Source organism: Protopterus annectens, chromosome 7.part0 (assembly GCF_019279795.1).
Source record: "Protopterus annectens isolate FY-2018-M chromosome 7.part0, PAN1.0, whole genome shotgun sequence".
Taxonomy (NCBI): domain Eukaryota; kingdom Metazoa; phylum Chordata; order Ceratodontiformes; family Protopteridae; genus Protopterus; species Protopterus annectens.
The window spans coordinates 726440846-726455344 of NC_056739.1; the positions used below are offsets into that span (position 1 = coordinate 726440846).

Consider the following 14499-nt stretch of genomic DNA (forward strand, 5'->3'; position numbering starts at 1 on the left):
CAAAAACACAGCCTCCGTGGGACTGGACAACATCCCAGGCTGTGTTCTACATGAACTTCAGAACAAACTGGCTCCCCACCTAAGCACCATGTTCAATCATAGCCTCATGTCAGGCTTTGTGCCCACTGAATGGCACACACCAACAGTTATCCCACTCCACAAAGGGGGAGCCACCACTGATCCTGGGAACTATCGCCCTATTAGCCTGTCATAAACAAAGACATTGGTAACCTCCAAACTCTGGAACCCACCCAGTTTGGGTTTGTGAAAGGCAGATCATGCCTCCTGAACCTGATCGACTTCTTTGAGGCAGTCACCAAAGCCATAGACAAGGATAAGGTGGTTCACACAGCCTATCTTGATGCTGCCAAGGCTTTCGACACCATCCCCCATTCTGGAATTATAGCTAAACTCACTAAACTAGGTATAAATCCCTACATCACAAGATGGGTTGCCAACTGGCTCACTGACAAAACCCACACTGTAAAAGTTGCAGACTCCAAATCTGACTTCAAACCAGTGACAAGTGGAGTACCACAGGGTTCAGTCCTGGGAAATCTCCTGTTTGGTATCTACTTCTCTGAAGTACAGGCTAACACAGAAGGCCTTTGGCTAATGAAGTTCACAGATGACTGCAAACTAGGAGCCATAGTTGAGTCCCCAAATAATGTGGACATCCTACAGAAGGGCCTTACTGAGACAGATGCCTAGTGTCAGAGCCATGGCTTCAAGCTCCATGCCAAAAAGTGCATTGTTATCCCCTTAGGTAAAAACTCTGTACCCATGAACTACCACATAGGCAGCAGTCTACTTAACACCGAATGTGTGATAAGAGACCTTGGGACCCAGGTGGACAGTAGTCTCTCCTTTGATAATCACATCACCACAGTAGTCAGGAAATCCTTCTACGTGGCACACCTCATCACAAAAGGGTTCTCATCCAGGTAAAACGAGGTCATTGTTCCCCTCTACTTGACACTCATTAGACACATTATAGAGTACAATGCCCCATTTGGAATGTACCTCACAAGACATCTGCAGCAGCTGGAAAGGCCACAGAAGTACCTCACAAAGAGGATTACAGGCCTCAAACAGATGCCCTACACTGACCATCTCAAAACACTCCAGCTTTACTCTGTAGCATATCGCCTACTCCGAGGTGATCTCTGCCTAACATATAAAGCTATGTCAAACCTAGAGCTGTTGGACATGCTACACCTAAAGAAATCCCAATCCCTCCAAGCTACATGCTCTAGGGACCTAAACCTTGTCACCACAATAAACAGGACATGCAGGAGGGATAGATTCCTGTCCCAGAGACTTCCCATACTCTGGAACAAGCTACCCATCTATGTCAAGCAAAGTTCCTCATTAGCACTCTTCAAGAAAAATCTTGATGAGTGGATGGGAAATAGGAAATGCACCCCGGGGATCACTTCTGGGGCTCTGCTTGACAGGGGCATGGGAATATAACTTTCTTGGGTGGTGAAAGGCAGGGAACCTTGTTGGCTAGGCTTACATAAGCCCTTGGGCCAATAGCCTAGTACCTACCTATGAACCTATAAAGTGTTTGAAAGTGTATTTATCAATGTACAAATTAGGCAGAGCAACAAGCTATAATGGTATCCATTCCTAGTTCTGAGATTTGTTATTGAAGGTCCCAGAACAGTGAGACTGAATGAACAAAAATACAGACTTGTATTTACGAAGTCTAAGATTGCTTGTATCTCAGAATATTCCTCATATTGTCCAAACTAAGGTGATCTTGGAGATCATATGTATAAGTAACGATGGTGTAGAAGTACAGCCACCCACATGAGGGGGGGGGGGGGGTTGACTTATTTTTTTAAACTCACTGCTTTGTATTTTCGAAGATTTTTTTTCATAATTCTTGGACTCACAAGGCTAGGAATTACAACAGGCAGCCAATTAAATGAGTTTTAAAGTGCAGTTTAGTATAGTATAAAGCAATGCTGACAAACATTACACTTATTAATAGAAAATTATGAGACAGTATCCCTGCCAAAAGGGTGAAATCTAAGGGACCTTCTAAAACAGAACTCCATCTCAGCTGCATAAATTCAAAATGATAGCAGATTCAGGAGGACAGGCATAAGATAGAAGAAGGACCTCTTACCTAAAGTCTTTAATCCAGCCTCTGGAACAGCCAGTTGACTTGAGCTCCCTCAGGAGAACATAGGGCCTCAATGACTCTCTAAGCTAGGGCTAGAAAACTGAGGTCATGGTAGATGAGAGTTAATATCTTAAATGTACATCTCTCCATAACCAGCATAAATCATGTTGCACTGATATTGTATGATAAGTTGTAGGTATGTCAAGACAGCAGTGTAACAACGGAATTTTGTGTTCACTACATGTAGGACAAGTCATTATCTGACAACTCTGGGTATAGCGCATTGCAGTAGTTAAGAAGGGAAAATTCTACTGCTTTTGCCATCACCCCCTATCTGATCTTGCTAAATTATGTCTTATGTAACTATTTTCCTAAGATGAAAATAGGATGCCTTGACAACAGCTGACACCTTGTCATAAGATGTGAGGTTATCATCAAGAACACCACCCCAGATAATGCACATGCAAAACAAATTTCAATGATTGTGTACACATCTTACCAAAGGAAAAAGCAGTGTAAGATAGCTGAATGGGTGATAGAATGTACCAGCATTGTCTTAGTCTCGGCTTAGTCCATTGTGTTTATTAGTATTCATTCAATGAAGGATAGAATGCAAGCAATCTTCTAAAGGTGTAAAATCAGATCCGATACATGGTGTAAAGGAGCAGTACAGCTACATATCATTAGCATATGACTGATAATAATTAACCCTCCTTACAATAACCTCTATCAGTGACAGCATTTACTAAGTGATTAACATGCCCAGTCCTTGAGATGCACCACTGTCCAGCAGTTAAGTGGAAGAGGAATAAGCCACAGACTACCCTTTGAATATATCCAAACCAGCTGTAATTTAAACCACTGTAAGGCCATACCACGTAACCCACAGATCACTCTCCAGTGTTCAGTCAAGATCCCATTATCCATACTGTCAAAAACTGCAGAGAGTTCAAGTAAGGCCAAAGTCGAATATTTCCTTTCAACCCACAACATGAGAAGGTCACTTATCAATTGAATGGGCATCATCTCCTTTCTGTCCTTCAATCTAAACCCAGGCAAACTAGGATTTAACAAGTCAACAAGTTTAACAAGGGCCAATCTTGTCTCCTGAACCTGATTGACTTCTTTGAAGCAGTCTCCAGAGCTGTGGACAAGGGCAAGGTGGTCCACACAGCCTATCTGGACCTCGCTAAGGCCTTCGGCACCATCCCCCACTCTGGAATCATAGATGAACTTACTAAGCTGGGCATTAATCCCTATGTCACTCGATGGGTTGCCAACTGACTTACTGACAGAATTAACACTGTAAAAGTAGCCGACTCCAAATCCAGCTCCAGACAAATGACAAGTGGCGTACCTCAGGGTTCAGTCCTGGGACTGCTCTTGTTTGGCATCTACTTCTCTGAAGCACAGGGCAACACTAAGGGACTCTGGCTAACAAAGTTTGCAGATGATTGCAAACTGGGAGCCATTATTGAATTTCCAAATGATGTGGATATTCTACAAAAGGGCCTTACAGAAACAGATGCTTGGTGCCAGAGCCATGGGCTCAAGCTCAATGCCAAGAAATGTATAGTTATCCCCTATGGGAAAAAAATGTACCCATGAATTACCACATAGGTGGCAGTATACTAAACACTGAAAGTGTGATAAGAGACTTAGGGACACAGGTGGACAGTGGTTTCACTTTCGATAACCACATCGCCACAACAGTCAGGAAATCCTTCTATGTGGCACACCTCATCACTAAGGGCTTTTCATCCAGGAAAAAGGAGGTTATTGTCCCACTGTACTCATCCCTCATTAGACCCATTATAGAATACAATGCTCCATTTGGTATGTACCTCTCAAGACATCTGCAACAACTGGAAAGGGTACAGAAATACCTCACTAAAAGAATCACAGGCCTAAAGCAGATGCCCTATGCTGACTGTCTAAAAAACCTCCACCTATACTCTGTCACATATCGTCTATTCAGAAGCGATCTCTGCTTAACATACAAGGCCATGTCAAACCCAGAGCTGTTGGACATGCTACACTTAAAGCAATCCCAATCCCTCAGAGAGACACGCTCCAGGGATCTAAACCTTGCCATCACAATAAACAAAACATGCTGGAGGGATAGGTTCCTGACCCAGAGATTCCCCAGGCTCTGGAATAGACTGCCCATACATGTCAAGCAGAGTGCCTCTGTGGTCCTCTTCAAAAGGAACCTTGATGATTGGATGGGAGATAGGAAATTCATCCCAGGGATCACGTCAGTTGCCTGCTAGACAGGGTCCAGGGAAGTAAATAGTATGGGAAGAAATAGCCAGGGAATTGTTATGGCTAGGCTTGTATAGGCCCTAGGGCCAATAGCCTAGTACCATCCTATGAGACACTGACAAAAAACATCTTCTCAGTAAATTCCTGATAAAAGCTGATAGTTCTCCAAGTTTAATTCCAAAGAAGGTCTCCTTGACTTTAAAGAATCTAAGTCCTTCTTCAGAGAAGTTGGAAATCCCTGGCTCTCGTAGAGAATTAAACAGTGCAGCAAGTAACTATTGGTAAAGACTTGAACAGGACTTACTCAGTTTTGCAGGCCCAGGTTCAAGTGCAAAGCTGGTGAAACACATGGATAAAAATGAATCCATCAGCCCATTATTTATTTGTGTGACTGACATGTTAAAACACCATCCAGCACATGCTCAGGCTTCTCATCTTTGATGACTGATCCTGCTCATCAGCCAGAATGGTGGAGAATGAGCACCTAATCATAGCTCTCTAGTCTGCAAGGTTTCCTTGTCATTTCATTTTGTAAGACAGCCCTTCTACTGATAGCATTTACATACGTTTCAGTGTTGTAAATACGTTTCAGTGTTGTAAATATTGATGTGCTTAGCAACTTAGGATAGGTTAGCTTTGTCCACTTATCCAAACTTTATCCCTCAGGTGATGTTTGAAATTACTGAAAACCAAAATATCTAGCTTTTCCTCTTTTAGCCTCATTCTCGGGAGAGACTTTTGTGCAAAATAGACCCCAGCAACTAATCTTGAACTTATGTTTCCAGGAAAAAAAAATATATCAAGAAGTCATATCTGTAGTTTACTGCCTTCACTTCGAGTAGGTTGGAGGCATCTGACAAGGAAATATTAATTCTAACTGGATAGCTGATTGTATTGGGTTTTATTATAACTCTTTTGAGAAGTTTAATCAGGACTCTATCCAGAGCTCCTTATACAGTGGTGGGAGAGGTCATCTTTACACCATTTCCCTAAATAACAACAGATATTTTGTAGCCAGTTTCACGATCTTATCACTGGCTCAGACATGGCTTTGTAAGTCAAGCAGAGATTGCCTCTAAGTAGGCGATATGAGACAGAGAATAGTTGGAGTTTTTTGAGTCTGTCCATATAGGACAAGTGTTTAAGGCCTAGGATCCCCTTTGTGAGGTACTTTTGTGGCCTCTCCAGTTGTTGCAGGTGTCTAGTGAGGTACATGCCAAATGGGGCATTGTACTCGATGACTGGCCTAATGAGGGAAGAGTAGAGGGAGGCAATGACCTCTTTCTTCCTGGATGCAAAACCCTTAGTAATGAGATGGGCTACATAGAAGGACTTTCTGATCACAGTGGTAGTGTGGTGATCAAAAGAGAGCTTGCTGTCAACCTGTGGTCCCAGATCTCTTATAACGCCTTCTGTGTTCAGGGGACTACCATCGATGTGGTAGTTCATGGGAACTGGGTTTTTCCCAAATGGGATGACGACACATTTTTTGCATTGAGCATAAGGTCATGGTTCTGACACCAGTCGTTGGTCTCAGTGAGGCCTTTGTGTAGGATGTCAGCATCATTTAGGGAGTTAATAATGGCTCCCAACTTGCAATCGTGTGTGAGCTTTGTCAGCCAGAGTCCCTTTGTGTTGGACTGGACTTCTGAGAAGTTGAGAAGTAGATACCAAACAGGAAAGGACCCAGGACCGATCCCCGTGGAACTCCACTGATGACTGGTCAGCAGTCTGGCTTGGAGTTAGCTACTTTCACACTGTGGGATCTATCTTTGAGCCAGGTTGCAATCCACCTAGTGATATAGGGGTTGATGCCTAGCTTAGTGAGTTTTTCTATGATTTCTGCGTGGGGAAAGGTATTAAGGGCCTTGGCCAGATCAGGGTAGACTGTATGAACCACCTTGCCTTCATCCACAGCTCTGGTGACTGGCTCAGATAAGTCGACCAAGTTGAGCAGGCATAAGCTATCCTTCACAAATCCAAACTGTGTGGGATCCAGAGTTTGGAGATTCCCTGTATTCTTGTTTATTAGGTCCATGATGATGCGCTCCATAGCTTTATATATCATACTCATCAGGCTAATGGGGGTGATAATTCCCAGGATCTGTAGTCACTCCCCCTTTATGGAGAGGGATGATTATAGCAGTGCACCATTCAGTAGGGGCAAAGCCTGAGGTGAGGCTGTGATTGAACAGGGCACACAGGTGAGGTGCCAGTTCACTGTGTAGTTCATGTAGAACACAGCCAGGGATATTGTCAGGTCCCATAGAAGCTGTATTTTTGGCCTTGGACAGTGCTGTTTTAACCTGTGCAGCAGTAATACTGGGTATCTGGCAATCTACTGGTATTGTGATTGGTCCTTTGGGGGGTAGGGGTAAAGCTGGTACTAAATCTGTCAGCCAGTATGAAGCTCAGAGCAAATCTGGGTATTGGCGTTTAGGTTCTTTACATAACTATAAAAGGCCTAGTGGTTGTCTTTACTATCTGCTGCAATTCTGTTTTCATAGCTAGCTTTAGAGGATTTGATGAGGGCTCTCAACGTTTTGTTCAGGCTGATAAGGGAGTTTTTCCAGTCTTGGGACTTCACCTTATTCTGCATCAGTTTCCTCCTTCTGTTGTAGATTTTGTGTATGGCAGGGGACCACCACATTCACTTTCTTTTTTTGAAGGAGAGCATCTTGGTTCTATTGGGTATGGTGAAAGCCATGCATTTGTGTACGTGTTTGTACAGTGCATTGGTGTATAATTTGGCGGTCATGCAACTAGTCTCCATTTGCATGGGTGCCGTGAAGTTAGTCGCCTCTGTTCTTAGGAGTCCAAAGTTAGCTTTGGAGAAGTTTTTCATGGTGGTTACCTTTGCGGGGGTGGGGTAGGTGGGAGGGATGTGGATTTCCTAGGTGATTAGTTTGTGGTCAGATCTAACCAGGAAGTCATTGACTATTTCTGTAGAACAGTGGTCGCCCATGTTAGTAATGACCAGGTCAAGGATATTACTACCTCTAGTGGGGGTAAGAATGAGATGGTCCGGAGCATTGGAATGAATGAATTCCAGGAAATGTTAGGCAAATGTATTGGTACATGAGTAGTTTTCCCAGTTAATGGAGGGGTAGTTGAAGTGACCCAGTATGAGTGTGTTACGTTGGATACTAATATTCTCCAGGGTGCTTAGGAACGTGGTGTGAGTGCCCACCACCTTTGGAGGTTCGGTCCAAGTTCTGGGGCTGAAAGTTGTTAAATGAGTTATAGCCTGGTAGTGCAAGGGTGTTTTCTGTTGTCTTGAACCAGGTCTCTGTTACAGCACAAATGTCGATGTTCTCCATTTTAAGGAGTGCTTTGAGCGAGTGCATTTTGAGATGTAGACTTCTAGCGTTGAGCAGCATGGCCCTCCAGATTGCATTTGTTTGTAGCTGTTACGGTGGTAATTTGGTCTTTGGAACACCGCCTAAAAAGGCACTATAGGGGTGGCAAGAGCCTTGGCCAGTATCTGGAAGCCCAGGGGTGACAGATGCAGGCCATCTCTGGCAAAGCATCGAGGTCTGTCAATCATGTCATCCCAGGTAGACAGATACTGGTTCCCCTTAGAATGACACCAGAAACTTAGCCAGTTGTTGAAATCCATCATTTTCTGCTTGTACTGTGCTTTCATTGTGGGTGATGGTAGGATGCTGCAGATGCTGCTCAGGGCTAGGGTTGTACCCGCCTGGGTTACATACTCTGAGAGCTCCTCCATGTCTCTTTTCATGTAGTCCAGGGAGCTACATCTCAGGTCATTCACACCCACATGTACAATGACAGAGTCATATTTGTACCTGTTGTTGAGGAACCTGAGTGCGTGCATTATATGGCAGATCCTGGCACCTGACAGGCAGCTGGCTGTTATTTTCTCCTTATTCAATCTAGTGAGTGGGACATCAGTGTGTCTCTCTATCGAGTCACCTATGACTAGTGTGCTGGGCATGTTGCTTTGCCTTAGGGGCTTTGGTTGAGTGGCACACTGTTTAGGAGAGTTGTGTGTTTCATGATTAGTGTTGCGTTGTGATGGTCGAGTGCATTTCTGCTTTGGAGGTCTCTGCTATTTGGGTAGATTTTTATTGAGACCCTCCACAAAGGTGGGTGTGTGGTTTGTGTTTTTATGTGAAGGCAGTGCTGGTGTGCATTCTGGAGGGCTATGTGTTCCATGTGGTGTCATGCAAGTGTTGACCTTCTCTTGACCAGCTATTCCGGTCTTGGCTGGAGAGTGCGTAGCTTCCAATTTGGATATATAAGTGCATCTCTCGCAAGTCTTTGTGTTGGGAGGTAAGAGAAGAGGGTTGTCGGTTTACATGAGGCAGTTGCTACATTGCCTCAGGATGTCCACGTTCACCAGGTTAACAGGAGAAAGCACAGGGAAGTGACCTTTAGACATGCCTGGAGGGGTGGGCATTAATAAGTACTGGACCTGTTTCCTTGTAGAAAGTTTAGTGCTGGTAGCACTTTTGTGTGCTACAATAATTGCGACAAGAAGTCTGATATGGTAAAGTGCTAGACTAATAAGCTAATAAAAGTGCAGGAGAGGAGAGAACTAGAAGATCTAAAGGAAAAATTGAAGAGCAGATTCTGGCACCTCTCAGGGGGTTATAAACAGTCCTGGATACAGCAATCAGAAAGTTGAATGAGATGGAAAAACTGCTCAAATGACCAGTAAACTACAAATTCTGGGCCAGAAACCACTCCTGTTTTGGATAGGCTACCTAGTGCTTACCACTCCCACTGATAAGCTAGAAGGCTTCCCTCCAGCACAGAAAGGCTTGGGGGGCACTGAAGCTTACATACAGTCCTGGATACAGCAAATCTGTATCTGGACTAGACTAGTTACAGGAAAGGTGGGAAAAGCGCAAACACAGGCTTTAAGACCAGAAAGTTAAAGGAGATGGAAAAAACTGCCAAAATTGGCAATAAACTACAATTTCTGGGCCAGCAAGCACTCCTCTTGTGGTATATAGGCTACCTAGTGCTTATCACTCCCACTGACAAGCTAGAAGGCTTCTCTCCAACACAGAGAGGCTTGAGGGGGGGGGGGGCCCAGAAGCTTACAAAAACAGTTTTGGATACAGCAAATCTGTATCTGGACTAGACTAGTTATAGGAAAGGTGGGAAACAAGCGCAAATGTGGGCTTTTAAACCAGAAAGTTGAAGGAGATGGAAAAAGTTCTCAAACGGCCTAAAAACTACAGTTTCTGGGCCAGAAACCACTCCTCTTGTGGAAGATAGGCTACCTAGTGCTTACCACTCCCACTGGTAAGCTAGAAGGCTTCCCTCAATACAGAAAAGCTTGGGGGGGCTCAGAAGCTTACATACAGTCTTGGATACAGCAAATCTGTATCTGGACTAGACTAGTTACAGGAAAGGCAGGAAACAAGCTTAGAATTATTATTTTATTTTTTTTTTTTTGTTCTAGAAAAGCAGTTAAAACAGCACTAAAAACAATTCAAGTGCAGTGCAAGCTAGCACACTTGTGTGTGTAGCAATATTAAAGTCTTTTAATCTTTCTGCTTTATGGAATTAATGCTGAACCAACATGCTGAGTATTAGATTTATTCTTGTCATCTATTAAAATAAGTAAAATAAATAAATAAATTCTCCACTTTGAGCCACACTAAACTTTTGGAGAATGCCCCAAAATTGTCAGTTGTTGAGTTCTTTTAATTTTATAAATATATTTATGGAATTTGATTAGAAAGCACCACTAGGTATAAACATGGAGTGATATCTACAGTGGAATTTTATGCAGACTCCTTGGTACTGCATACCTTCACTTTCTGCTTAAAAGCAATTTGAACATCTTGGGAAATCTGCATAAACTGGAGTATGAAAATCATTCCTTGTTTATGCAATATGTAATGCAACACATATTAATAAGCCACAATGATGACTTGTATTTGTTAATTTAGTGCTTCCATGGACTGTCATGTTCATTTTTTTTTTAGGTTCACAACCAAATTCTGGAAATGTGGTTATTGTCGCAGCTCCAAAGAATACTACAGTGGTTGCAGGACATACTGCAGTAATGGAGTGTATGGCATCTGCAGATCCTACACCGTTTGTCTCCTGGATACGGCAAGGTAAGTTTTAAGGTTAATCTAGGAGCAGCAAAGCATTAAGTGTATATATATATATATATATATATATATATATATATATACCTCACAGAAGCATTCTTTTGTAATAAGCATCTATCAGTTGTATTGTTTCTGTTTCTCCTAAAGTTATGAGGACATTAATTTAAAAAATTGGGTGTTTCCTAGACCATCTTTAATGTTCAGCTTTGAATAATGCACGTTAACATATAATTATCCTTTCTCACATTTTATAAGGCAGACAAAATTATTTGCCAATTTAATGGCAGATTGATTCTTGACAGAGTAAGGAGAGATGTAAGTAATGGTTTCACATTTGTTACAGAAAGTTTACATATGAGGCACTTCAAGGCACTGATTATTTTTAATTACTCCAGTTAGATTGTAGCAGATTACTTAAACATCCATACAAGATTGTGGTATTATTTTGTGCTTTATTTATGAATTAATGAATTACATTTTGCATACATGGGGCATAATTCCTGCACCCTGTCCTTAGCACAGTATGTGTGTTTATCATGCACTTAACTGTATAAATCGACCTACTCATGTAAGAGAAAGGACACCTAGAACCCATTAAACAGCTGACTGATCTATGGGATTGTGTCTGGTATGGTTGCTTGTCTTTATTTTATTTTAATTTTGTACTTTCTGTACAGCTGTGACTTTCTTTTTTGATTACTTGTACCCACTAGGACCCTGTTTAAATCACAATGAGTAAAATGCCACTTAAGCAACCAGGAGGGGCATACAAGTTAACTGTAAGATAAAGGAGCATGCCTAGTTTAGTTAACTGTAATATAAAGGAAAATGCCCGGTTTAGTTAACTGTAAGATAAAGGATCATGCCCGGTTTAGTTAACTGTAAGATAAAGGAACATGCCTGGTTTAGTTAACTGTAATATAAAGGAACATGCCTGGTTTAGTTAACTGTAAGATAAAGGAACATGCCTGGTTTAGTTAACTGTAATATAAAGGTACATGCCCGGTTTAGTTAACTGTAAGATAAAGGAGCATGCCCGGTTTAGTTAACTGTAATATAAAAGATCATGCCCGGTTTAGTTAACTGTAATATAAAGAAACATGCCCGGTTTAGTTAACTGTAAGATAAAGGATCATGCCCGGTTTAGTTAACTGTAAGATAAAGGATCATGCCCGGTTTAGTTAACTGTAAGATAAAGGAACATGCCTGGTTTAGTTAACTGTAATATAAAGGAACATGCCTGGTTTAGTTAACTGTAAGATAAAGGAACATGCCTGGTTTAGTTAACTGTAAGATAAAGGAACATGCCTGGTTTAGTTAACTGTAATATAAAGGTACATGCCCGGTTTAGTTAACTGTAAGATAAAGGAGCATGCCCGGTTTAGTTAACTGTAATATAAAAGATCATGCCCGGTTTAGTTAACTGTAATATAAAGAAACATGCCCGGTTTAGTTAACTGTAATATAAAGGAACATGCCTGGTTTAGTTAACTGTAAGATAAAGGAGCATGCCCGGTTTAGTTAACTGTAAGATAAAGGAACAAGCCCGGTTTAGTTAACTGTAAGATAAAGGAGCATGCCCTGTTAAATTAACTGTAATATAAAGGAGCATGCCCAGTTTAAGAGGCATAAAATTCTTATTTACAGAGCATTAGTAATTACCTGCTATCTTATGAGGGTGTATTTATGCATTGCTTGGCATTTTGTTCCATATTTTTTTACAAATTATTTTCTTGTGCTTTTGTGGATGCCTGTCAGCTGTAAGCAATATTGATATAGGTTCATAGGTAGGTACTAGGCTATTGGCCCTAGGGCCTATATAAGCCTAGCCAAAAGGTACCCTGGCTTTGACCACTCAAGAAAATTATTTTCCTGTGCCACTGTCGAGCAGAGCCACAGAAGTGATCCCCGGGGTAAATTTCCCATCTCCCATCCAATCATCAAGATTTTTCTTGAAGAGTGCTAATGAGGAGCTTTGTTTGATAAAGATAAGTAGTTTGTTCCAGAGTATGGGAATTCTCTGGGACAGGAATCTATCCCTCCAGCATGTTCTGTTTATTGTGGTGACAAGGTTTAGGTCCCTAGAGCGTGTAGCTCAGAGGGATTGGGATTTCTTTAAATGGAGCATGTCCAAAAGCTTTGGGTTTGACATAGCTTTGTATGCTAGGCAGCGATCGCCTCTGAGTAGGCGATATGCGACTGAGTAAATTATTATGTAAAATATTATGTAAGATCATCTAAAATGTAGCACAGCTAAGCTAAAGAGCATCTGACATTTCTCCCTTGAATTAGAACATATTTAAATGCTAAGAATAAAAATGAAGCCAGTAAGGTTATTTGTTTTATATGCACTTATACATTTGGGGGAAGAAACAGTTATTTGAGGAAATAAAAAAATGAGTGAAGGCAGTTGATCACAGAACCTTTTTTGACAGTAAATCCATCATTTAAATACTTTATAAAACATTCTATGTTTGTAGTCTTATGAATGAATTACTTACACATTCATAGGTAATTTTCTGACTATGTAGACACATGGCATGTAGTGTGATGAAATTCTTGGAAATGAGTCAGGAGAAGTAAACCACCTGCTAATGCCAAAGTCTCTGGACACTGAAAGGCTGTGAATTATTCGACAGATCAAATGCACTATCATCTTAAGAGATGAGGCAAATACTGATAAATTTGTAGAGGTGTTAAATATTCACTGCATAATTATGATCACTGGTGGAAATCTCCAGTGTTAATACTTGTACATCCAGTACACTGAGTTATTGCTAAAGAAGGAACATTTTAATGTAGAACATAAAAGAATTCTAACAGAGAAGTTGGGTGAAATTCAGAAACGTATTGCTCTGCAGCACAAGCCTTACACAATAAAGAGGCAGATGCAGTGTTTTCAGTATGATAACAGATGAGTTGACTTTGCATATTTTTTATTTCCTCAAATAACTGTTTCTTCCCCCAAATGTATAAGTGCATATAACACAACCTTACTGGCTTCATTTTTATTCTTGTATCACATACTAATGCTCTACCTAATTGTTATACTATAACATCCATGATATTCATTTCTTCATTTTTAAAAAGCACTATAACCCCAGAATATACATTTTTCAAGCATTTACCCCTCTCACTTGTTTCTCCCAAACACATTACATCTGCATGCATTATTTTACACCATTCAAACACTGCCATTATTCTCACATCATTTCTCTACTTCTTACATTCAGTAAAACTGGATTAATATCGGCCTTTTCCTTTTGTACCTCAGTGCAAAGTCAGTAAGTCAAGCAATTATCTTCCCTCTCTTTTTCTTCCTCAGTTTTGAGTATATTTGCTTTTCCATCAAAATTTGTTTTCTTTATATATTTTCCTTCTATAGTATCATTTTCTGTGTGTTGTGGTCTTACTTTTTGTATTATATTCTCAATCTCCCCACTTTATCATCCCTTATTCACTACATTTCCTGTAATTTATCTAATAATTCTTCAGTCTGCTTTCTTATTGCTACATGTTCTTATTACCTTTGCTTACTATGCCTCCTTGCTTCTTTTATTAGGGACAAGTAAACCAAAAATGTTTTTCATTCCTACATTTCCTGCAGTTAGGTTTACATTTTTTTCTCAAATAACCATGTTCCCCACCTTGCCCATAACTGCCTTCATTACAGTTCTGCATCAAATGTGTTTCATCACACAAAAAAAGATTTGGGTTGTCCCCAGTATTTCGCATTCCCCCTTTTTCCCTATTCGCTATCATCACAGAGCGTTAACCATACCTCCCAAGCACCTATCCACAGTTTTCCATTATGTAACACCTTTTTAATCAAATAAAATTTTTGTCATACTTTTGAAAAGTATTTTTTTTTCAACTCACTTTCATCTAAATCTGTAATCCTAAACTGTATTAAAATCTTTCTTTTTAATTGAATATTTCAATTCTGGTAAACACATTCTTTCCAGGGACCTTTAAGACATATTTTTCACATTGATTTACAGA

The 14499-nt window shown here is 40.9% G+C and overlaps 1 protein-coding gene across 2 annotated transcripts in view; it reads left to right on the forward strand.

Annotated features, from left to right (window-relative positions):
* LOC122806652 (immunoglobulin superfamily DCC subclass member 4-like) overlaps positions 1-14499 on the forward strand; it is a 2205210-nt gene that overhangs the window by 1577858 nt on the left and 612853 nt on the right. For both annotated transcript variants that reach the window (XM_044077249.1, XM_044077250.1), the window contains exon 5: positions 10366-10500. In XM_044077249.1, the coding sequence (XP_043933184.1) occupies positions 10366-10500 (135 nt within the window). The remainder of the gene's footprint in view (positions 1-10365; positions 10501-14499) is intronic.